The sequence below is a fragment of the Sciurus vulgaris genome (assembly GCF_902686455.1).
Source record: "Sciurus vulgaris genome assembly, chromosome: 15".
Classification (NCBI taxonomy): Eukaryota; Metazoa; Chordata; class Mammalia; order Rodentia; family Sciuridae; genus Sciurus; species Sciurus vulgaris.
The window spans coordinates 66,534,385-66,558,158 of record NC_136476.1 but is presented as its reverse complement, the minus strand read 5'-3'; the positions used below and the strand labels follow the sequence as shown (position 1 = coordinate 66,558,158).

At 46.5% G+C, this 23,774-nt stretch overlaps 1 protein-coding gene across 3 annotated transcripts in view; it reads left to right on the top strand.

The window, feature by feature from the left end:
- The window catches only part of PTPN3 (protein tyrosine phosphatase non-receptor type 3), a 140,416-nt gene extending 119,663 nt beyond the window's left edge, over positions 1-20,753 (top strand). For all 3 annotated transcript variants that reach the window (XM_079112577.1, XM_079112578.1, XM_079112579.1), the window contains exons 20-26: positions 6,123-6,213; positions 6,486-6,547; positions 8,542-8,688; positions 16,093-16,221; positions 17,286-17,431; positions 17,907-18,042; positions 19,398-20,753. In XM_079112577.1, coding sequence (XP_078968703.1) covers positions 6,123-6,213; positions 6,486-6,547; positions 8,542-8,688; positions 16,093-16,221; positions 17,286-17,431; positions 17,907-18,042; positions 19,398-19,475 — 789 coding nt within the window. In that variant the 3' untranslated portion in view covers positions 19,476-20,753. The remainder of the gene's footprint in view (positions 1-6,122; positions 6,214-6,485; positions 6,548-8,541; positions 8,689-16,092; positions 16,222-17,285; positions 17,432-17,906; positions 18,043-19,397) is intronic.
- Positions 20,754-23,774: the final 3,021 nt, after the last annotated feature.

Sequence of the window (23,774 nt, the reverse complement as noted above, 5' to 3'; positions counted from 1 at the left end):
CACACACACCTACACACAAACAAACAACTCTAGTTCCCTTGGTGGCAGCAGTTCACCACTGACAGACGTGTCCCAGCTCCACCCAGTCCCAGCTCCACCCAGGCTCCAGTGCAGTCCCTCCCCCCATTGTGACACCGGGCAGTTGGGCAGCATTTGTGACTGGCCTCTAGTGCTGTGCTTTGTTCAGCCAAGATAAGGTTTTCTTCTCTGGTATGAGGGAACAGATCTGGTCCCCGCCGGGCCCTCATCTGGTGCTACCTCCAGCATGCTGTCCTCCCTCCTGAGAATAGCTTGTGACCTAACCCACACTTCCCCTGGGGTGATGTTCTGCTTAAGCAAGGGGAAGGATATGCAATTGGTTTATGGCTTCATGGATAAAAACTCAGTGGTGATGCTCAGCTGTCCTTTATTTGAAGACCAGCTTTCCTGCAAACAAAAGAGCCCTGTGTCCGTGCCTTCCAGTGACCATGTGACCAGCAGCTGCTTTCTTGCCCACTCTTAGTTAAGATCTTATTGAAGATTCATCATCCGATAGAAAATGAAGAATCCTGCAAGGGAATTCCCCCGTCCCTGGATGGATGGGTTAGAGCAGTGGCCACAAGATGCCAGATGTCCTGTCCACTCAAGGACTCTCACCTCTCCACTTCAGCATTGTCCATCTTTACTAGAACCCCAGCATCTTCTCTGATGCCTGTTCTTCCTTAACTGACACCATTGTAGGAACTACCCATATGTCAGAACAAGTGACTCACCGACAAAGGTAGCCGAAAGCCATGAGAGGTTTAAATCAACACATGTCAAAATTCCTGAGGGCAAGCGTAGGACCCACCCACGAGGCGAGTGCATTTAACAGGTGCAGTGGTGCACACCTGTACTGGTAGCTACTAAAGAGGCGAAGGCAAGAGGATGGCAAAGTTGAGGCCTGTCTGGGCAATGTAGTGAGACCCCGTCTCAAAAGGGACTGGGGAAGTGGTAGAGCACCCTGGATTCAATCTCCAGTACCGCACGCCCCCCTCCAGTATATTTAAAAAATGATTTTCTAGTTTTTTTTTTTTTTTTTTTTTTTTTTTTTTTTATTTAAAAAAATACTAATATAGAGGCTGGGGTTGTGGCTCAGTGGTAGAGGGCTTGCCTAGCATGTGTGAGGCACTGGGTTCAGTTCTCAGCACCACACATACTTAAATGGATAAAATAAAGGTTTATCAATATCTAAAAAAAATTTTGTTAAAAATCAATATGATATGTCTGGGGCAGATGGACACACGGGGTCACTTGAACAACCCTGTACCTACCACAGGCCAGGACTTGCAGCAGTTTGTGTATGTCTGTGAGGGAGACGCCACCAGGATACTTGGTTAGCACACCAGAAGTAGAACATACATCTGGGACTGTGTGTTGAAAGACTGCTCTTGAAGGTCTGTGGTGGGTGTCCCTTGCAGTGACAAAATCAGCCTTAAAGAAGGAAGGTGAAGGTTTATTTTGGCTTATGGTTTCAGCGCTAAAAGCAAGTGAACTCTCAAAGAGCCTTCAGGGGACATTTAATACCCAAACCATATCGAGGTCCCTAAATTACTAGCAGCCATCTCAGTGCAGCACAGCTTGACGGTCGGTAGAGGCTCCAGGTGCCCTTGAGATGGCGTTCTCGGTCCTCTGGCTGGGTCAGTATGAAGGAAAGGTGGCATCCCCAGTGTGGTCAGGCTCTCTGAGTAGTGAGTGGTCAGTTTGTCCACCGAGTGGCACCAGGAAAACACCTCTTGGGGCCTTTATGAAAGGTGAGTGTCCCTTACCTCGGTTCCATGGCACCATGTCTAAGGAAGTCTCAACTGCTGTCTCTTGTCAGCTGAATTCACATGGTTTGCAGCCCTTTTAAAGTCACAGTTCCCATGCTCTTCCCTCTGCGTAGCACCTACTGTGCGCCAGGCACAGTGCTGGCCTAGGTGTTCGTAGTGGTGAACAAAGCAAGCAAACTGCCTGCAAAGGTGGCAATGTAGTTGATTCAGGGGACAGTCACCAGGAGTCCCAGTCGTGGCCGAAGCTGGCTCTGGCTCTTCTGGGGCATGAAAGGGACTGTTTCTGCTGGCCCTCTCCGTGCCCAGGGTCCCCTCAATCCCCTCCCTTCATTTTCCTGCTTCTCCCTCCTTGGGTTCTCAGCCTTCCAGAACCCCTGCTCTGTTCTGTGGTGGGTGGAGTCCTTCGCCCTGCCGGGTCTGCAGCCCCTGGCTTGAGCTGGTTGTATCTGCAGTCCTTGTCCAGGGGGTGACTGGATTCACAGCTTTGGCTGAGGGAGAGGAATGAAGGGAGGGAGCCCCAAGGCCTCTCTGATGTTAGAAAACACATGCAAAGAAGTACTTAAACTCGAAAGCAGGCCTTCCAGCCCACCCACCTGTGCCCCTCTGGGCAGCGCCAGCCTCTGCTCAGCTTTCTGTCTTTGGAGGCCAGAGCTGGAGATACTGATATTGCAATTTAAATACTACTGTTCCTTAGCAACCCCACTCGGCCTGAGATTTTCATAATTTATCCTTAGTTTCAGAGCTTCTTAGAACTACACTCTGATAGGATGAGAACAGTGCATTTTAGGACATAATAATTCATATTTTCAGCAGGGCCTGGTGGTGTACACCTGTAATCACAGCGACTCAGGAGGCAGAGGTAAGAGGATTGCAAGTTCAAGACCAGCCTCAGCAATTTTGCGAGGCCCTAAGCAATTTAGTGAGACCCTGTCTCAAAGATAAAAAAGGCTGATGATGTGACTCGGTGTATTAAAGCACCCATGGGTTCAATCACCCAGGGTTCACCCTGGTACAAAAAAAATTCATATTTTCATAAAACCAAGTGGTTTCATAAATACTTGTCCCCATGACCTGCCTCTCAACCCCCTAGTTGCTCCCATTTTATTTATTTTTTAAAATATCTTTTTAGTCATTGATGGACCTTTAGTATTTATATGTGGTGCTGAGAATCAAACCCAGTGCCTCACCCATGCTAGGCCAGTGCTCTACCACTGAGCCACAACCCAGCCCGGGTTGCTGCCGTTGTAACAGGATAGTATTTAGGGGGTATGCAACTGGGAGATCTTACCTGCCTTACACACCTGCAGCCTTGGAATAACAGAAAAAAATGGTGTTTTTCCAGTGAATAATTACTTTATAGGTCTCGTCTCAAATTCTGGCCTGTATCCGAAAGCCTTAACTCACTGTGCTCCATCCCTGTCATGCCTGTGTTCCCTGCCCAGCCCACTCCACTCTTATCACCCCTTTCTCCAAGCAAGTTATTACACCCAGCTGACCCAGCAGCCCACAGGGTCAGAGAGGAGTCAGGGCACCAAAGGACATGGAAGGCCACCTCCTCACACTTCAGAGACGAAGTGCTTGAATCCTCTTTCCACCGAGTGGCTTTGGTCCCATGCTGTGTGTGCTTTTTTGGACTTCCTAAATCCAAAGAGCTCTTAACTTTGATTTGCACACTCAACTTTCCCTGAAAATGTTGTATTTTATAATTTTATAAATAGATTTATTGTCTTTTTTCCTCACTCCAGTCATGAATTTTAAAAATAATCATTCTCCTTATAATTCAGAAATAGCCCAAGTAAAAAAGAGTCTCCCATCCCCCATTCCATTCAGTTTCTTCTTTGTTAAGTTACAAATAACAATTTGGTGTGTAACCATCCATACCTGTTCCTGTGTTCATGCAAATATATTATATGTACACACACGCACACAAGTGTACGCATACAGAATTGTGTGTATACACTATGTATGTGTTGCTATTTAGGATCACCATTGTATATGTTGTTTGATAACATGCATTTTTCATTTAAAAGTAGATGAAGGGATGTTCTTCCAAATCTGTACTTTTAGCTTATCTTTTTATTATTTGCACAGAATTTTCTGGTCTGACTATACTGTAATTTAAGTCAAAACTTCCCCTTCTTGGGGAATATTCAGGTTGTTACCATATTCTGGTTTTCCATGAATAAATATTCTGCTGCAGGTAAGCTTCTCTGACATGAATCTTTATGAAATTTTGTTGGATAAAGCCCAGAGTATACACATTTTAAAATGCTTAAACTCTGCCATAATACATCTTAAAAAATTTTAGTGTTTTACAGTCCTACTACTGAGATACATTTAAATCATATAATTAAAACCTTTTACTAGATCTGTTTGTCTGCCAGACCTTCTCAAGGTGACTGCATTTACATTTTTGTTATATAGAAGGTATATATCTTTTTACCTCCAGGTTAGATTTACTGGTTGCATTCACTTAATTGGATTTCCCCTCATACATCTGCATTTTCCCCTCATACATTTAATCAGTTAGAACCAAATGCCACTTAGATCAATTTGACCCACTCAGATGTTCTTCTGCCAGAGTCAAACTAAAACCTCCAATAAATCATGAATTTATTTCTAGAATCAACCATGGAGTCTTTAAAGCCTGCAGATATTTAAGAAGTAGTTCAGTGGCTACTTGATTGTATGAACTAAAACTGTACAGTTGATCGAATCAGTAGCTGAGCTCTTATAGAATTCAGAAATTTAAAACATTCAGTAAATGTATAAAATATAGCAGTTATTATGACCCCAGATCTCCATGTTAATTCTCTTATAATAAATTCTATGTAGTTTAATAAGAGAAAAGCAGACTAAGAGGAGCCAGTTTGTTAAACAGTAGTTTGCAATAATAAACTATAGTAAACTAGATCATTGAGCCATTAAAAATCACCTTCGTAGAGAAATCTAATGACATGGAGAAATGGACATTACGTAGTAAGTAGGGGGACAGCCTTCAAAATTAGGGCAGACTTTCCCAGAACTTTCTCTGTGTGTGTGTGTGTGTGTGTGTGTGTGTGTGTGAGAGAGAGAGAGAGAGAGAGAGAGAGAGAGAGAGAGAGATACCGAGTTCTTCATGCCTAAATTGGCCTGAGAAATACTTAACTGATCAGAAGGTAAACTCATGTGTGGGGGGACTTGTCTTGTTGGAGATTCATAGAACATTAGGTAGATGAAAAAAATATTTCAACTTTGAAACTTTTTTGAGACGTATCTATTGCTTTCATTGAAGATACTTGGCTTCCATTGACTATGGTATGAGAAATGTCAATATTTTTTGTCTTTAAAAATGTAGTGTATGTATGTACTGTTTGCGTTTACATTCATACTTAGATACATTCGTATACGTGTACTCACAGAAAACAATCTGAAGAAGATAAATGAAAAGGTCATCTTGGAGTTGTGAAATTACTAGTAAGTTTTTTTTCTGTAGACTAGTCTGAATTTCCCAAATTTGATGCAAAAACAAAACAAAACAAAACAAAAAAAAGTTGTTTTCCCAGAGAGCTGATAAGAACCAGTAGTTCAAAGGGCTTAACTTTTAGTTGTTCAAGTGGGGGTAATTGCCATATAGAAAAGAAAACATAAGCATTGGCAGCAGATGAGTCCATCCTCTTATTATCTTGGGCAAAGTATCTATCCTCTGACTCACTTGCAAAATAAGAATAATTGTAATAACTCCATAGGGCTGTGTGGAAATCATGTCATACACGGTATAAACTTAATATGTGCTTGTAGATACGCAAAGATTGTTTTATTTAAATTTTTGGTAGTGGTTGCATGTATAGGGAAATACCTCTTTAAACAGTTACTGTATATCAGATAAATGTTTTTACTATGGAAATAAAGTTCTCAAATGACGAATGATATGCTCTGGCTCTTAAGCAAAAGATGTGGTTCGCTCCATTGAGGTGTAGGGAAATGGGGTTTAAAACTGATTTAGTTGATTTCATTTAATTTTGAGTCAGAATTCTTCCCTTGTTCCCCCACCACCACTTGCTTTTAGCACGTGTCAAATAGCCACCTATGACTTTTCCCCCTGCAATGATCCTCAAACTTAAAAAAATTATTAAAGGATTTAGTCAGTCTCTCCTAGAACTGTAGAAATTTTTTCTTTGGGAAGATTTTTCCCTTAATATACTAACAACATATCATCACTTTCATCACTTTAACATGTTAAGATTTTGGAGTCATGTTAAAGTATATTTTCACATCCTTCCTTGTTAGCTGTTTTTTTGCAATGATTTTTTTTTCCTTTTTTTTTTTTTTTTTTTTCTGTTTGTCATTTAGCAACTCTACCGAAAGAAGCCAGGTTTGGCCATCACATTTGCAAAGCTGCCTCAAAATTTGGACAAAAACCGATATAAAGATGTGCTGCCTTGTGAGTATCCGGCGTGAATGCCTCCTTCCCCCCTACACTGAGATAATGTTTCCCTTTTTAAAACAGATTGTCTGGTATTCTGGAACGATATTCAGTGTGTCTGTAAACACCACCGTCTTTATTGCAGCCATTTCAGACTCTGAACAGTTGGGGAATAGTGTTTATGCTAATGAGGCAAGAGCTGCAGATGGGGCTGGGAACTGAACTCTTGTTTACTTGGGATGATAAAAATAACACTGAGAATAATCGGTAAATTTTTCTTTCTCCCACAGATGACACCACCCGGGTATTATTGCAGGGAAATGAAGATTATATTAATGCAAGTTATGTGAATGTAAGTTGGAATCCGGGTGATCAGATAGTGAGCGTTTGTCACTGTAACAAGGATCGGGGTGGCCTGTAGGGTGCTTGGCGGGTGACAGTGCTCTCCTGTTCACAGCCTCATTTCAGCTCAATAGCCATGTGAGGGAATTCAGAGTAGTTTCATTTTACAGAGGAGAAAACTAAGGTTCAGGGAGAGGAAATAATTTGAAAAGCCGCAAAGCTGAGATAGGAGCAAGAGGCATTCTGTGTTTCGAATTCCACATAACCTCTGTGTTTCCTGCCACTAGGTGTTTGGTTTTGCTGGTGGTGTTTGTAACTTTCTGTGATTGCCCCCACGTTATTAGTGTCATCCTGCCTAAATATAAGAAAAATAATATAATACCTCTTCTGTACATAAAACCCAAAAGAGGAAAAGGAAAAGGTACACATGTTTTGGGGAAAGCATTCATTTTTTTATGCATTTGGGCATTTTGGGCAACTTACTTGGCCTTTCTGAACTTTAAGTTTCTTTATCTAAATCCAGTGTCAGTACACTTGTTCTATGTAGGGTCAGAATTTGGTCTTTGCATTTAAAATGTTACCATTTATATACTCCATGTATGTATATATGTCAAAATACATTCTACTGTCATGTATAAGTTAAAAAGAATAAATTTTTAAAAATCAGTGACGATAAGGGAAAATAAAAATGTTGCCATTTTAAGGTGTTGAAAACTATACTTAGCTTGTGGTTAGCAGATTTGACCCTCAAGCCATTATCTGCCAAGCCCTAAACTAAATATGACTTTTCAGGCTAAGTCTCAGGTTATAGGAAATATCAAGAACTGTCCTAATAAAAATTGGTCTGATAAGTGATTCCTCTTACCCCAAAACATCTGTGGGATTCATAGACCCTCACTTCAACATTCCTGATGTCTTAGAAGCAGAGCATCAGAAATGGGTGGCAACCCCACAAAGTCCAGACTCTGCATGTTATCAAGGGTCAAGGAAGCCATGAGCCCAAGCATTAACCAAATCATGGATTGGGATCCTTCATTTACCTTCCCAGCCTAAGAACGAGTGAATGACATTGCCAGTCCAAAGCTCAGAGGTCTCTGAGTGTTCTTTCATAGAAAAGGTGCAGCCAGAGGGGACAAAATAAAGTGGAGCAGGATGGGAGAAATGTTGGTCAAGATTGACCAACTTGGGGGCTAGGATTGTGGCTCAGTGGTAGAGCACTAACCTAGTATGATGAGGCACTGGGTTTGATCCTCAGCACCATATAAAATTTAAAAAAAGGTATCATGTTGACCTACAACTAAAAAATATATATTGAAAAAAAAAAAAAAAAAGATTGACCGGCTTAATGATATAATCATTGGAAGTCATGCTGAAAGCAAAAGACAAGAGTTGATGGTATAAACCTATATTACTGATGCCACCAAATCTTGTATGCTTTCAATAAAAATAAACAGTCCTACTCTAATTTCATGGCATATAAGGTATAGCCTAATAAAGCTATTTGAAAACAAATAAATGGATTTTTGATAGAAAACCCTGAATAGGAAAATGGGGTAGGGATTGATGAATCCTACTGAAAATGAAAATAATGGACAGGGGCTGGGGAGATAGCTCAGTTGGTAGAGTGCTCGCCTCGCAAGCACAAGGCCCTGGGTTCGATCCCCAGCACTGCAAAAAAAAAAAAAAAAGAAAGAAAATAATGGACATTGGTTATATTTAGTATAGAGCAATGAAAGTCACTTAAGCTCCATCTTGAAGGGACATTTTTGGGTTATGCCTACTGAGTGTTATCTAGTTTAATCTTAAATGTACTAATGGTAGCATTACTGTCAAATCTTTTTCAAGGATTTTTAATAATAACTTTCTTTGATTTTTCTTATTCACTGTGGATTGATTCTTATTCACTGTTCGATGTGATGTCAGCAAGTAGAAGAGTTTAAAATGCAAAGCCCTGCCCACCTTGTGGCAGTAACAGATTATAATCCTTTGCCCATCTCTTGCTAGATGGAAATTCCTGCTGCTAACCTTGTGAACAAGTACATTGCCACTCAGGGACCCCTACCACATACCTGTGCACAATTTTGGCAAGTCGTCTGGGATCAGAAGTTGTCTCTCATTGTCATGTTGACAACTCTCACAGAGCGAGGGCGGGTAAGTGCATCAATTTCCAATTCAGATGTATGCAGTGTCACACCACACTGTATAGAGCATCAATCTCAGGCTGGAAAGGGTTGCCTCCTGGTCTATGCCCCATAAATCTCTTTGGTTCCACCAAATGCACACCTCCCAAAGACAGGATACTCAACCCCACTCCTGCCCACTCCCAGCATGGATACAATATATCCAGAAGATACACCAGAAGAGCATTCCTCTTGCCTCACCCCATCTTCCCAGAACTCCTGTGTTGGCTATGATCTCATCCCCCTGGGACAAGTGCTGGTTCTGAAAGAGCAATAAGAGCAATGTGTACCAGGTAAACAGTGGTTGTAAATAGTAAGAGAAATTATATCATTATATGATTTTCCATAGAAACAGTTTAATGATTCTATAACAGAAGTCAGTATACAAGGGATACTTCTATCATGCTTCCTGAACTTTTGGATACATCTGGATATTTTCATGAAATATTCAGAAACACACTCCAAAATCAAATATAAATTAATTTTGAACCACCTGCTTTGAGTGATCTCTGTGCCACTTCCACCCATTGGTTCCCTTCCCGGTATTGTTCAGAATGCCAAAGTAATCCATGTCAAAAATGAGAATACATAGGAATTGATATGGGTAATATTCTTGAGGAGATTAGTCTACTTTCTCACCTGAAACAAAATAAGAATTCCTACTAATTCCACAGAGCCCCATGGATTGCAGAGGACTTTTACATATGTGGTCCTAGATAAACAGCTCCCTACCATGGCAAGCACATTTCCAGGATCCATCCTGTTGATGTTCAGCTTTGCTTTTTAAAAATTCCTCCTCACAATGAATATATCACTTTTAACCATCATCTCATATGGTTCTGCTACATGGAAGACACAAAATAAGTTCCTCTTCTTTTCTGTAGAATAACCTTTTCAATATCTGAAAATAACCTTCCATTAAGCCATGTCAACAGAGACTATGTTGACTTTATCTTGTTATTGCCATTGAGCCACTTTCTTCCCTTCAGCACTTATGCCCTTAACTCTTGGAACCTTCATTCAGCACACTGGAGCCAGACTGGTTTGAAAACATGGTTCCTTTTGAGCAAGTTACTTAACCTCTCAGACCCTCAGCTTCTCCTAAATACACAGTAGAGATGGTACTAGTGCCCACTTTTGAGGGTCAGTGAAGACAAAGACAATACAATATAAAGAGCTTATAGAACTGCCATGTTGCAAATGTCAAGTAAATGTTGCTGTAGTTCTGTGTCGTCATCGTTATCATTTGCATTTAGTCCTCAGATCTGGTTTTCTGGGGCATCCTTATTTCTTTGCATTAGTTATTTTTCTTAGCTCTTGTTGCTCACAGATGTAGTCAGAATTTTTCATCTCTAAGTCAATGATGAAAAATTGTAAAGTCAAGAGACGGTAGAAACTTCATCTAGAATCCTGTTTTTCAGAGTCATTGAGTACATACTTTGGGGAGCTGTTGTTAATCCTGGCAGCCCTGCTCTTGTTTCCTCTCATTTTTCCATCTCCTCTACCCAGTTACATGAGAGATTGTCTGAGGCTTGGCTGATTTATACACCAGCTCTGTAGCATCACCTGGTCCTTTTGTCTGAAAGACTCTTTTTTGTCTTATTTTTGTTTAAGTTCTGGTTTTTAAAAATTTGATCTAATCAGTTTTACATGACAGTAGAATGCATTTGGACACATGATACATAAATGGAGGGTAACTTCTTGTTCTTCTGGTTGTACGTGATGTAGGATCACACCAATCATGTAGTTGTAATTTTTTAATTTTTGTTTTTCATAAGAAATGAAATTACTTGGACCCTTTTTGAATATAGGTAACTCCAGCCGGCTCAGAGTGCTGTCCTGTTCTAAAGTGCCTACAGCTTGCTGGTTCTGTGGTGTAGTGGGTAAGGAGGCCATAACCCATACTTGAGTTTAAATCCTGGCTCTGCAATTCCTGTGTGGCTTATGAATTATATAAAATGGAATAATGGTAGCACCTATCTTGTAGGGTTGTGGAAGAATTGAAAGCTAATATAAATAGCCTCTTGGAAGAGTACTCAGCACACAGAAAATATATAAATGTTAGCTGGCAGTAGCAGTGTTAGTAATTTGGGCGCCACATTAATGCTTACTGTGAGGACAATACTGCATTTGTTTTGTGGTATTTTTTATTATTTTCTTCAAATTGCTTTAATAAATTTCCTTAGAAAGATATTTCTTAAATGGAAGTCTGCTGATCCATATCACTTTCATAAACAAAAGCTATGTGTAAACTTATGAAGACCATAAATTCTGAATTCTCTTGCCTTCTGGGCTCTGAACCTGAGGCCTGTACTCTCCCTCTCTTTCTCTCGGTTATTATAAAAATGGAATTAAAGTATTAGGTAATGTTAAAGCGGTTTCAAACCCGGATCGAGTCTCTGCCGTGGCACGATCAGAAACACCGCATGAGAAAGCATGTTTGGCATGCTGCTGTGGGTAGCTTCACGCGGACCCAGCTTCCTGAGGCAGGTGGCGTCCTGCGCTGCTGGCAGGCTCTGATCTGGGCTGTCTGATGTTTTACGGCCAGTGAACATCAAGTCTTTTGCCTTGTCACTTTGTGCCTTTTCTGCCTGCCTTTGGTCCCTTGTCCTGTCCAGATTTCCTCAGAAACAGTGCATGGAGGTGCCACCCTGTTGTCTCGCGAGATCTGTTAGGTCATGATGCGACTGTGTGCAGTCCGCATCTGAGTCTGCTCAGGCAGGCTCCTTGTCTGGCAGGCGTCTCTTTCCCCTTTAACATCCTCCCTGCCCTTTCCAGCTGGACAGCCATTCTTCTCCTTGGAGAAAAGGCAGCCCCCACAGGAATGGGTGGTAACAGATGATCTGCCCTGGATAGCGGCCCCCTTCTCCCTTCTCAGCTTGTCCCTTTCTACCATCCGAGAGGCCTCGCCCTCCTCCGTCCACCCTGCTAGGTCCTGCCCCTCCTGCTCTCTGCTCCTGCCCTCCCCTCCTCTCTTGTGTGGATGGCCACTCAGAACCTGATGGAACCTGAGCTCATCTGAGGTCTGCGGGAGCCCGCACATGGCGTTGTTGCTGAGCCCTTTCTTCCTCACTGAACCCGTCCTGCTGCTCCCCTGCATCTCCCGGGAGGCTAGCACCCGCTTCAGCATCGCTGGCCCTGGGAACTTACTCTCTGGTTTATCAATTGTTAGAAACCTGTTCTTCCAAACTCCAGGGTGTGTGTTTCCCCTCTCCTGTTACAAACCCCTGGGTGACCTGGGCCCTTTGTCCTACTGTCCCTGACTCCTCATCACACCCACCAGTTCTTCTAGATCAGGAGTTGGTCCTTCCAGGTGAGCAGCTTTGCTCCTCTTTTTCCAAAAGATGGAATTTCCAGCCAATCTTTTTTATTTTCTCCCCTGTGGTGCATTCAGGAGAGTAGGGCACCTGGCAGATGTGCACTGGCTAGGGATCCCACACCTCTCTGTGCTGCCTGGGCAGAGCCACAGCCTCCCGTGTCTCCGGAGTCGGGCAAACTTGCCTGTGTACTCTCATTTCTCCCTTTTTCCATTCCCCCTAGAGTGGTTTCCACTGTGCCCTCCCTAGAGGCTCAGGGGCTTCCTCCTAAAGGCATTGCTTTTCATCTGGAAGCCTTTTCCCTCACCTTCCATAAGACATTTCTTTGGGGGGAAAAATCTTTTCCCATCTACCTATGAATAATATGGATGCTCCTTCTTGGTCTGCCAGTCACTTAAGGCACAGGCTTTGGTGTCAGTGGAGGCATTTGGCTTCTGGAACCATCATTTAACTGGATACACTTGGACAGGACCTTAGCCTTGGTTTCCTTATCTCTAGAAAGGAGGCGGCAACACCTGTCTCTTGCATGTTTTGAGGGTTCAGAATGAACTGTGCTGGGCCCGTCCATCGTGGGTGTTTCTGTGTGGCTAGTGACTCTGGATTTCATTGCCCTCATCTCCCTTGGCCAGAGGCAAGTTGTTCTGCTGCTCTGAGTAACAGGAGAGGCCCAGATTGTCACAAGGACACTGAAGAGTCAGGAAGAGGTTCGGAGCAGCATGGAGCTCTGTCAGCCGCCACACCATGCCTAGTAACATGCACACAGGGGCAGGAGGATTCTCCCTGGAACATCTGAGCCGGGTTTTGTCCTGCCCTCGGAGAAGTCCAGCAAACAGAGCTGGGCACTGACTCCTACCACCTCCTGAACGCCAAACCCCTCTGCTCCCTGACAGGACTCCAACCTGAGTGTCCTCCCAGATGGTGCCAGAGTCACCACCCACCGTGTACTCATACATGACCTGTCCCCTCAGCCCCTATCCCAGGCACTCGGTGCTCTGTCACCTAAGCCAAGAGTCTGGCGCCTCCCTTCTCTTCACATCCCATATCTACTCACCACGGCTGCCACCACTGACCACCAGTCTATCTGTCCTTTGTTCCCAGGGCCCCTGCCTGCTGTCAGAGCCTTTGCATCCCCCTCCCAGGGACAGCAAGGACCTCCTGCTGGCCCCAAGCCTTCCCCAGTCTGGCTCAGGCATGGACACAGCTTTCAGCCATACCTTGCAGTGGGTCAGCCTGTGCCTGCGTTTTCCCATGGTACCCTCAGAGGCTCAGAACACAGCCTCCCCAGCACCCACCCACAGACAGCTTGCCCCTCCTGAGTGGTTGTATCCAGCTGTCTTCTGTTCCCTTGGAGCACCAGGGGCCTCTTTACCATGTGCAGCCCATGCCCTCTGCCCTGATGTTCCCTCCCTGCCCCACCCTCCCTGCCCTTGGCCTTCAGCACTGAGCTCCTGTCCCCTCTGTCCAGGACATCCACGTCACCTCCTACATGATCCACCTCTTTCTCTGCCTTTCCTCCTTCACACATTCTGATGGCCAGATTTGAGAACAACTTGAGGATAATGCCACACTCTGTCCAATCCATCATGACATCTCCAGGGATGTGTATTGACTGACTAAACAACACAGCAAACTTCATCATAAAGTTGCCTCTCCCTGCCCAGCTTCCTAAGGCGATGCCCTGCCCCCTCCCAGGAACTCAGTCTTCAGCATGTTCCCTGTGGTCCAGACAGGTACATCTTTTCCAAAACCATTTCAGTGGTCAGTTTTCCCTTCCTGAAACCTCTTATCAAAGCCACACTTGGGACTAGAAGGAGAGCAGTAACCCCTGCTCGGCTTGTGAGTCCCTAAGGAAAGAGCCTTCTGAATCCTGGCAGCAACTGCCTGGGGATCCATCTCCAGCAACCCCATTGCCTGCCAACCAGCTTCACTGACCGTTGTCCCTCCCTAAAGTGCCAGGTCCTTTGTTTGGCTTACCTGTTTAATCCTCACGCTCTGCAGAGGTGTGTTTCCTTGTCGTTTCATGGGATATCCGCCCAGCAAAGAGTTCGTAGCCCTGGAGTGAAACCCCCGTGCCCCAGTGCCTGTGTGGGTGACCTGACACCAGTTCTCAGCATTCTCTGAGCCTCGGCTCACTCACGCAAAACAGGCATTTGTGGAACCTTCCCCCAGCTGTTACCCGGCCGAGATCAACTAACATCCATGCAAAGCACCCTCCCGTCCTTAGCATACACCATTCAAACAACAGTATTGATTATTGATATTATTAACAATATTAGTTTATCTTGGCCTTAGAACAATCCCGAAGCAAGGACTGTGAATGCCTGTTTTGTGTCTGAATAAACTGAGGCTCAGAGAATGAACTAACTTGTGTCAGATCATCCCCATAGGAACTGGGGCATCCTTGTCCCCTGCATCCCTGCCAGCAACAGTCATGTAGAAACTGAGGCTCAGAGAAGTTAAATAACTAGCTCAAGATGACACAGTTGGCTAGTATAGTGTTTTAACCATGTTTGAAACCCAGGATGTCCACAAACTTCTTCATTTTTCCACTAGACCCCAGTGCTTATAGATCCAAGTGGACCTAAAATCTAAATTTGATCAGAGGTAAAGAGAGATCCAGTGCTGGCCAGGTACACTGTAAAGATCCTCTGGGAAGACAGGTGTTTGTAGCTCTGCCTTGAATAGGTTGATTACTTGAGAGAGCATCTGCCTCCAGTGTTCCTGCAGGCAGGACCCTCGGGAGCTACAACACAGGGCCTCACCTCCCCTGCAGGTGAGGACACAGGCAGATGCAGAGCCCACGTGGGTGACTTGGCTTCTTTCCTTCTCTACAGACATGTCTAAGGAAAGTTGGAAAGCAGTTCCTGACCAAGACACCCACATTTACTATTTCCAAGTAAATTCTCAACTCCAACTTTATAGCAGCATATTTTAATTTCAGATATTCACTGTGATATTTGAAAATAAGGCTGGAAAAGCTGTTTCCTGACAAATTGCATGTGTCTGTTGGTTATACCACCTTTCTGCTCTAAACAAATATAGTTTTTACTTAAGTTGGTGCAACTCCAGGCTTGGGGGAAAATATTTTTTTTAATGAGTGAGAATCTGACTGACAGGAACTGGGCCAGGCTGGGCAGCTTAGCCAGCATCTGACTTAGAAGCCAGAGGCAGGGGCAACAATGGCTTATGGAAGACACTCCAGGGTTTGTGGTGAGTAGACCACAGTGAGGGTGATGGCATTGGTCAGTGTGTGGGGAGGCCACAGGTGTATTGAGAGACACCATGGTGTGCTGTGGGATGCGTGCTGAACAATGTCACAGCAGTCTCTGGCCTTAGCAAGTCACTGCCCTGCATCAGGGTCCTAGTCTGCTCTGTGGAGTCTCAGCTCCATAGAGAATCACCTATGAAAGCATCTGAGGACCAGGAGATGCATCTCACGTGAATAGGGGTGTTCTTCTCAGCTTGGAGATTTCCTTAATCTGATTTCTATGGAGTCTCTGACCCCCCTTACTCAGTTGATGCAGAGCCCATAACAGTGATGAGCCCACCATGAGCTCCCTGCAGCTCCGTTACCACCCTGGAGATCCTGCCTCCAGCTGTCAAGTGGAAAATGGGAAGATGCAAGAGGTTTTTGAAATCGGGGGAGCTCTGTCTGACTCCCAAACGTGTGCTCTTGACCACTGTGCCTGACTCCTCCCTCAAAGGCAAGGTAGAGGGTGGAGGGCTGAGGTAGGAGGGGCTGTTGGAGCAGGGAAGGGGCCTGAGGACCTGGGCTGGTCTGAGTGGGGTGGAGGTTGCTCACAAGCCCAGGCCCATGTCTGATCCTCCTGCTCCAGGCTCTGTCCCAAGGGTGATTGGCCTCTGGCCAGCCGACCCCCACCCACTCTCCAAAGGAGGTGGATTTCTGCACTCCCACCCCACACAGCAGGTGGACCTCACCTGACATCCTCCTCTCCCATCAGCTCTCACCGGGAGGCCTGACGAGCTGGCCTGTCCGCCCATAGCTGCTCCCACACGTGCCTCACAGAGGAAGCTAACCTGCACTCGGTTTCTTACAGACCAAATGTCACCAGTACTGGCCCGATCCCCCAGACGTCATGGACCACGGCATCTTCCATATCCGGTGTCAGTCTGAGGACTGCACCATTGCCTACGTGTCCCGAGAAATGCTGGTCACAAACACAGAGGTAAGCAGCTGTCTGTGTGGGCAGGTGGCAAACCAGCAGCCACCGTGGTCCCTGCCTCCGGGTCTGCTCTGTTTCACCTGATGGAGCTGTCAGTCAGTAAACATGCAAGACTCCCAGTCAGAGCTGGGCCCGGGCATGCACGCAGCGCCATTCGCAACAGCCAAGTAGGGGAAGCAGCCCCGAGTCCATCAAAAGATGAATGAGTAAACCAAATAGGTATAGCCACACAATGGAATAGTACTCAGCCTTAAAAAGGAGGGTGAATTTGGACATGTGATACAACTCAGTGAACCTTGAGGATGCAATGCTAAGTGAAATAAGCCAGTCACAGAAGGACAAAACTGAGAATTCCATCTATATAAAGTACCTGGAACAGTCAAATTTATAGAAGGGGAAATGGTAGTTGCCAGGAGTTTGAGGAAGGAGGACAGTCCGGAGGTTAAGTTCGAGTGATAAAGTTCTGGAAATAGTGGTGATGATAGCACAACATTGTGAATGAGTATACTTATTGCCATTGGACCTTTAAAAATGGCTAAACTTGGGCTGGGGATGTAGCTCAGTTGGTAGAGTGATTACCTCGCAAACACAGGCCCTGGGTTCAATCCCCAGCGCTGCAAAAAAAAAAAAAAAAAAAATGGCTAAACTGGTAACCTTTATGTGTATTGTGCCACAGCCAAAGAAATATATATAAAGGGGCCAAGGGTGTAATTCAGTGGTGGGTTTAGCATGCTCAAGGCCCTGGGTTTGATCCACAGCACCATAAAGTGTGTGTGTGTGTGTGCATGCAGCGCATGCACAGCCAGCTGTGTGGGCCTATTGCAAGCACTGTTGGAGCGAATGGAAGAAGTCACTAAAGACAAAAGTCAGAGGCCATCCTCCAGGAGGGACCAAGCTGAGCAGAGGATGGGCATCTTGGGAGAGTGGGAGGACGTGGGAGTGCGCAGGGGCCGCAGCAGAGCTGTGCACAGTAGGAGTAGGGACACCAGGCGCAGGGCCCTGGAGGGGGCAGGGGAACAGGGCCTGCCATCGGGACTGATTGACTGAGGCCACCATACCTTCCGCAGACTGGGGAAGAGCACACCGTGACACACCTCCAGTACGTCGCGTGGCCCGACCATGGCGTGCCCGATGACTCCTCAGACTTTCTGGAGTTTGTGACCTACGTGAGGTCCCTGCGGGTAGTCGGGGAGCCTGTCTTAGTTCACTGCAGGTACTGTCCCTCGTTTTGCCTTACTACGCCCCTGGGGAAAGGCCCGGAGAAGATCGGTGGACACCACCCCTCCCTAAGCCCGCCAGGTGGTGTGCTCTGCAAAGCTCTTTCTTCACCATTTCTAAAGATTTGGGATTTTCTGAAATGGTAAAACATGTGAGTGTAGCCCAGAGCAGCCCGAGAGGAAAGTCCACAGCTCTCTCTGTCCTGGAGTGTCACCCTTCATAGCAGATGTAAATAACAGGAATTGGACTTTGCACTCAGCAGTGGGTGTCTCTCCAGTGTCTGAACCCCAGCCTCAGGATGGGCCTTTTCACCCGGTGTGAGGCGTGCCTGAGTGTGTGCTTTGTATTCTTGGTGGCCAAGAGGACAGGATCCTTCTGAGTAAACGCTGGCATGGGATTGGGGTTCCACTGGGCTGTGCAGAAATGTTCCTCAGGCAAATCCTAAGTCTCCACTCCTCTCCCTTCTCCAGTGCGGGAATAGGTCGAACTGGAGTGTTGGTCACTATGGAAACAGCCATGTGCTTAATTGAGAGAAACCTGCCTGTTTACCCACTGGATATTGTCCGGAAAATGCGAGACCAGCGGGCCATGATGGTGCAGACATCAGTGAGTACAGATCCCGTAGTAGAAGTCCTGAGGGTGGCCAGCACTTCCTGAGCAGCTGCACCAGGCCTGGCCTGGCTGAAGGGCTTTATGGGTCGAGAGACGGAGGCTCAAGGGGACTGTGTCCTTACCCAAGGGCACAGCTTGTGGGGGGCTCATGGCCCCAAAGCCCACACCCATCCCAGCACCCACCCTCCATGCCCGCAGCCTCTGGCTGATTCCTGCCAGCCTTCTGCCATCGGCAGAGTGTCTAAAGCAGACTCTGGAAAGTGCTGGAGGAGGGCCCTTGGGCACAGCCCCCGGGTGGTGAGAAGGAAGGAGTCAGCAAAGGCGGCAGGAACTCCATGGTTCCTCTCAGCCTTGTGGACAGTCTTGAGGGTTCCCGCACAGATTGTGAGCCCTTATTGTTTATTAGTTTGTACCCAGGAAATGTGGCTAAGATAAAAGACATGGACGTGTATTTAAGGCCATTCCCTGTCCTGTTTGGTGGTGTAGAAGAACTCATTGCCAGTTGAGAAGAGTCCTTCCTCTTGCGATTTTCCTCCTTGGAGAAGCTCCACCTCAGTGCTCTGGTTTTTTTCCTCCTAGACGTCTTTAAAATGCGACTCAGGTGTTTGCTAGTGCAGTCAGCCCTTTGTTTCTGTGGGCACTGCATCCAAGGGTTCAAATGATGGCAGATCAAAAATAATAGAAAATCGTTGCTCCTGCTCAGACTGTTTTTCTTGTCATTATCTCCTCAGCAATCTAGTGTAGCAGCTATTTGCATAGCATTTACATTAAGCATTTTAAGTACCTCGAGATGATTTAAAGTGTATGAGAAGATGTGTGCAGGTTACATGCAAATACTACAGAGGTTCCTGGGGCCCATCGCCCATGAACCCTGAGGGTCGTCTGCCTAATCACCTAATATCCAGCAGAGCATCTTTCAGTAGCTTTCCTTTCAAGACAAAATCCAGACTCCTTGCCCCATGCAAGGAGCCTCACCACCAGATCCCGGCTCACCTGGGCACCTCCCCACTGCACACACCCAGGGCTTCTAGGACAGGACTCTGGGACCCTGATTATGCTTCTCAGAATGGCCCCCGTCACCAAGGTTCATACTTCTGCAGAGTGGGCACCCCACAGGGACCTTGGCTCCTTCCCAGACTACCAGTGCCTCCTCTGTCATGCTTCTGGGACCCACTACCCTTCTCCCTCTGAAGGCAGCTCCTCCTCATTGAGTGGCCGAGTTCACCGGTGTCTCCTCTGCTGATTTGGTGCCGAGGGAGCAGCCAGGAATGGTGCAGAGACAGCCTGTGCGGTGTGAGGTGGCGTTCCTGGTGCTCCTGGCCTGACCCTTCCCTTCTCTCCCTTTCCAGAGCCAGTACAAGTTCGTGTGTGAAGCGATCCTTCGAGTGTATGAAGAAGGCTTAGTCCAGATGCTGGATCCCAGTTAGGACTACTGTGAAGCGTTCATTCCTCATTCCCAAGAGCATCTTCCCGAGGAGAGGAGGACACGTCTTCCTCCGGAGGCCGGGAGAGGAACTGCTAGCTGTGGGAAAGGAATGAGCACATTTGAACCCAGGCACTTTAAATTTTATAGAAAAGGTATCCTGTACACAGGAACTGGTGTAGATATGCATGCAGCTGTGGCTTCCTTTAGGCCCAGAGAGAAATAAAAAGGGATCCCAGTTTGGGCCTTCCTCCCCAGACATCACACCCCACTGTCAGCCACCCTTTTGCAAACAAGAGGGGCTGCCAGCAGCGCTATTGACCTCCCCCAGAAGCCGGACGGCATGGTTCTGGAGGGCTGTGTGGTGTTTTGTTGATCTGGGTAGGACTCCGAGGGCTGGGTTCCCTGGGCTTCCAGGCAGGGCTGGGGTGAGGCACAGTCCCACCCCAGGGGTAAAGGAAGCCCCGGTGAATGTCCCACACACAGGGTGGTGGCCATTCAGGCTGAAGACAAGCAGCACCCTCCTTTGTCTCAGCTCCATGCCCCTTGTGATACCTGCAAAGCACCCTTGCCCTCCCTGCCATCATCCCCCTTCAGGTTCATATCCAGTGCCTGAACCAGCTCAGTAATGGACGTGCAGGCGAATTTTCAGCTGAGACTGAGAACTCCACGCTCAGCGTGATCCCGGGTCTCCGCGTTAGAAGCAGGTGTCCCCCGCCTCTGCTTGCCCCTTCCTGGATTCGCAGACGCCCGGACTGGGACCCCTGACTACTGAATCTCATACATGGACTGCTGCTACTCCAAGCTCTTACACTTGAAAAGAGACATTTTTTTTTCCCCAAGGGGGACAGGATGATAGCATCTGAACATTCAGAGTCTTTGGCCCTTCTAAGAAAAGACCTGCCAGTAAGTGACCACGGGAAACCCTGCTTGCCGGGAATCCCTGTTGGCGTGTGCACGTGTGCGTGCGCCCCTACGGGTGTTTCTCAGGATGTCTAATTCAGTTCAAATCACCGTTGAGTTTATACAAAGAATGAGTCTCTGTATAGAAGAACAAACGTGTGCATTCACCCTCAGAGCGGTCTCCATTTCATTTCAGAGGAGAGGATCAGACTATCTGAATATAAACACAATTTGATGTTAATTTATTCTAAGTACCCCATGATTTTGATTGTCCTGAAGAATTCTGCCTTTGTGAATACTGTGTTAAAATTTTTTTTTTTTAATTTGTGACGGGACTGTAGCAAATTACTATTTAAGGAAAATAAATTACATAAACATTTTAATATGGTATTTCTAAATAGCTGTTTTTGTGTATCCAAAAGAGGAAGCTAAGCCAGTTTCTTAACGGTGTTTATAGAAAAAGGATGCTTTCGTATTGTAGCCCACGGAGATGAAGCCATTTTGATGAGGAAACCCTGAACCAATGGAATTGATCTCCTGGTTGCATGATGGATAGGGACGTATCCAGAGGGGACCAGGTTTCTAAAGGTTCTTTTTCTTCACTCGTATCCTTCCTGTCTTTTCCCTGTGCATATTTCACAGTGACCTGGCATGGGTGGGAAGGAGGCAATGCCAGCGCCATAACCCTGTGCTGTGTAACAAGAAACCCAGGAGGTGGCAGAGGGAGGGAGCCTGGCTTCCATTCCCACTCAGCCCTCGCTCACCAGCTCGCGGCCTAGGCACTTGGGAGCTGTTCCTCTGGCTCCTGTTTTTCTCATCTGTAAAATGAGAGAGACAGTCCCCAAGACTCCAGGTTGAATGAGCTCATGCAATCAGCGTGAATTTTCATTGGTTGGGATATAAACTGACACTGCCATGGAAGAGTTACTTGGAAAAGTTACCTTCTTGTTGATTGTCCCAATACGTCAAGCAGGTGGAACCCTGTGGCTTTCTCTAAGGAAAGAATGTTCTTCTAGAAGGACAAAGCGAGAATGCAAAGGAATATCTTACCAGGACCTTTATTCAGTCTGAACGCTGAAAAATTCTCTGAGCAAACCACCAAAAAAGAGAAGGAGGGGTCACTGATGTACATTTAAATGCCATCAGGATGTTTAGCACACCGTTTGCCACCAGATAAAATGCAACATCACCCTGTTCACAAAAACCTTGAGAAACCTAGATACCTTCAGAGACTGGTGTTCCAAGCGTTTAATATGAATGCAGAAACGTTGCCGCTGTGGGTCCCTACGTTTCTAGAAAGGTAGCTGGAGGTTGCAGCCAGCCTTTCTCTGCCACACTGCAGGCATGCAGTTCAGACCCAGCGCATTGCCAGGGACAAAAATCCATGAAATACTTTGAAGAACAAGACAAGAAAATTAAAGCAGCAAAGTATGCAAGTGAAGCCTGCAGAGACTGCAAAGTAAAATCCACAGCTCCAGATTCCAGCTTCGCCACCTTCTGCACGTCAGCAGTTATTCTGAAGAAGCCTTATTTTCCTCCTAGGTGAAGAGCTGCATTGGAATCAGGGTCAATATTTTGCCTGGGAAATTTGGCTGGATGGGAATGGAGAAGACATTTACTTCCTATGTTCTGGAACTTTCCGGAAGGCCTAATTAGACACACTGATGTGTTGACTTACTGACTCAATGCACGTCACTCTCTAGAACCTACAGTTGGTGGTTTGACTTTCCAGAGGAAAAGATCGCATCGCTTTGGATGCGGGTGCGACGTCAGGATGGCTGCATCACCGACTTGGACCAGCCCCTTAGAAACGGGCTTCTAGATCAGCATAGGCACTGTTGCTCCTGTGCTGTGCTGCTGGTTGGGCTTTTTTTTTTTTTTTTTTTTTTTTTTTTGTCTTCCTCAGAAGTCATCTGGGGAAAGCAACGGGCCTCTTCATCCTGCAGAAGACAGCAGCCCTGGGGGAGGATTGGGAGATGCAGGGCTCTGTCCAGACCTGGACACAGGCATAGCACAGTGGCCCTCGGCTTCCTTTGAGTTAGGAGGGGACAGTTGGACTGGAGTGGGTGGGCTCAAGACCCCTTCCTGAGGTCTGATATTCCAGAGAAGCGAAATTGATCCTTAACCAAATCTGCATAGCTACCAGAGATGTGTGTATCCCATTTCTGTGACTTGTCCCCACGAGGTTGTCCCTCAGACCTTGGCAGACCTTGTGAAGACGGGGGTTGCGGCTCTCTGGTTCTTGCCTGTCGTTCTAGGCTAAGAGCAGCCTCAGCTTATCTGGCAATCTGGCAAAGTGTCTATGGCCTCAGCCTGGGGAACCAAACCAGTGGAGCCAGATGCCCAGTTATCCCGCCAGCTTGGTGGCTCATGTTCTGTTCAGAGCAACCAAAGGATTGTGTTAAGCCATGTTGTTTTGAAAAGCTTTTAATTGATGAGCAATATTTTTTCCTGTAAGTTTGGAATGTTTTTCATACTGACCTGTACTGTCAGCGACTACTCTACTGAAAAGCAATTTGATCACTATAAAAGTGTTCGAGCTATGCAGCAGTTACCGTCTGTTGACATCTTTATTCTGTGTCTGATTTCTGCAGATGCTTCCCTGTTGGTTTGTTTGTTTCCCCCTATTATCACTCTTTGGGCAGAGCATGCTCTCTGCCCGTCTTGCTCTCCCTGGTTAGGAGAATGACCTCCCCCACACAGTACCGGTCTCCACCTTTACCTTAGGTGCCAAATTCTAGTTCAGAATTAGGTCCCTGTCATGACAACAGTAGCTTACACAAAGTCCACGCGTATCCTACATTGCGCAGGATGCCAGGGTGGCTCCATCATCAGGGTCCCAGGTTCCTGCCAAGGTCCGAGGTGGCCACCCAGCCACCATCATCCAGCTGGCAGGGTGCAGGAAGGGAAGGAAAAAAGCAAGACCTCTGCCCGGAGCAGGTGGTACCTGTTCTACATCCCTTGCTCAGAACTTAATCCCCGGGCCACACCTCCTGCCAAGGGAATCGTTATCACTCCAAGAAACCATGTGCCTAACTAAAATTCAATGTCACCTGTCTGAGAACTGAGGAGGGCGTGAGTTTGAGGGACAGTGAGTGGACCGCTGTGCCTGAATTCCGTGTTTACCCCTCTTCCCCTACGTAGAGCTCATTCCCCCTCAGCCCGAGGGGACGGGCCCCATCCAGTTATGGCATGAAGCCGAAGCTCCAGTGGCTCTGGGGTGATTTAGTCGTCCCCATCACCATCTGCTCTGGGTGGTCTTTTGTGGTCTAATGACTTAAAAGCTGAAAGACCAGTTACCTTCTCCCCACATCGCCTATGAGCAGAAGTGGACCACCACTGAGCACGATCCTGAGAGGAGCGCAGGAAGTGTGAGCAGACCCCGCCGCGTGGGAAGCCA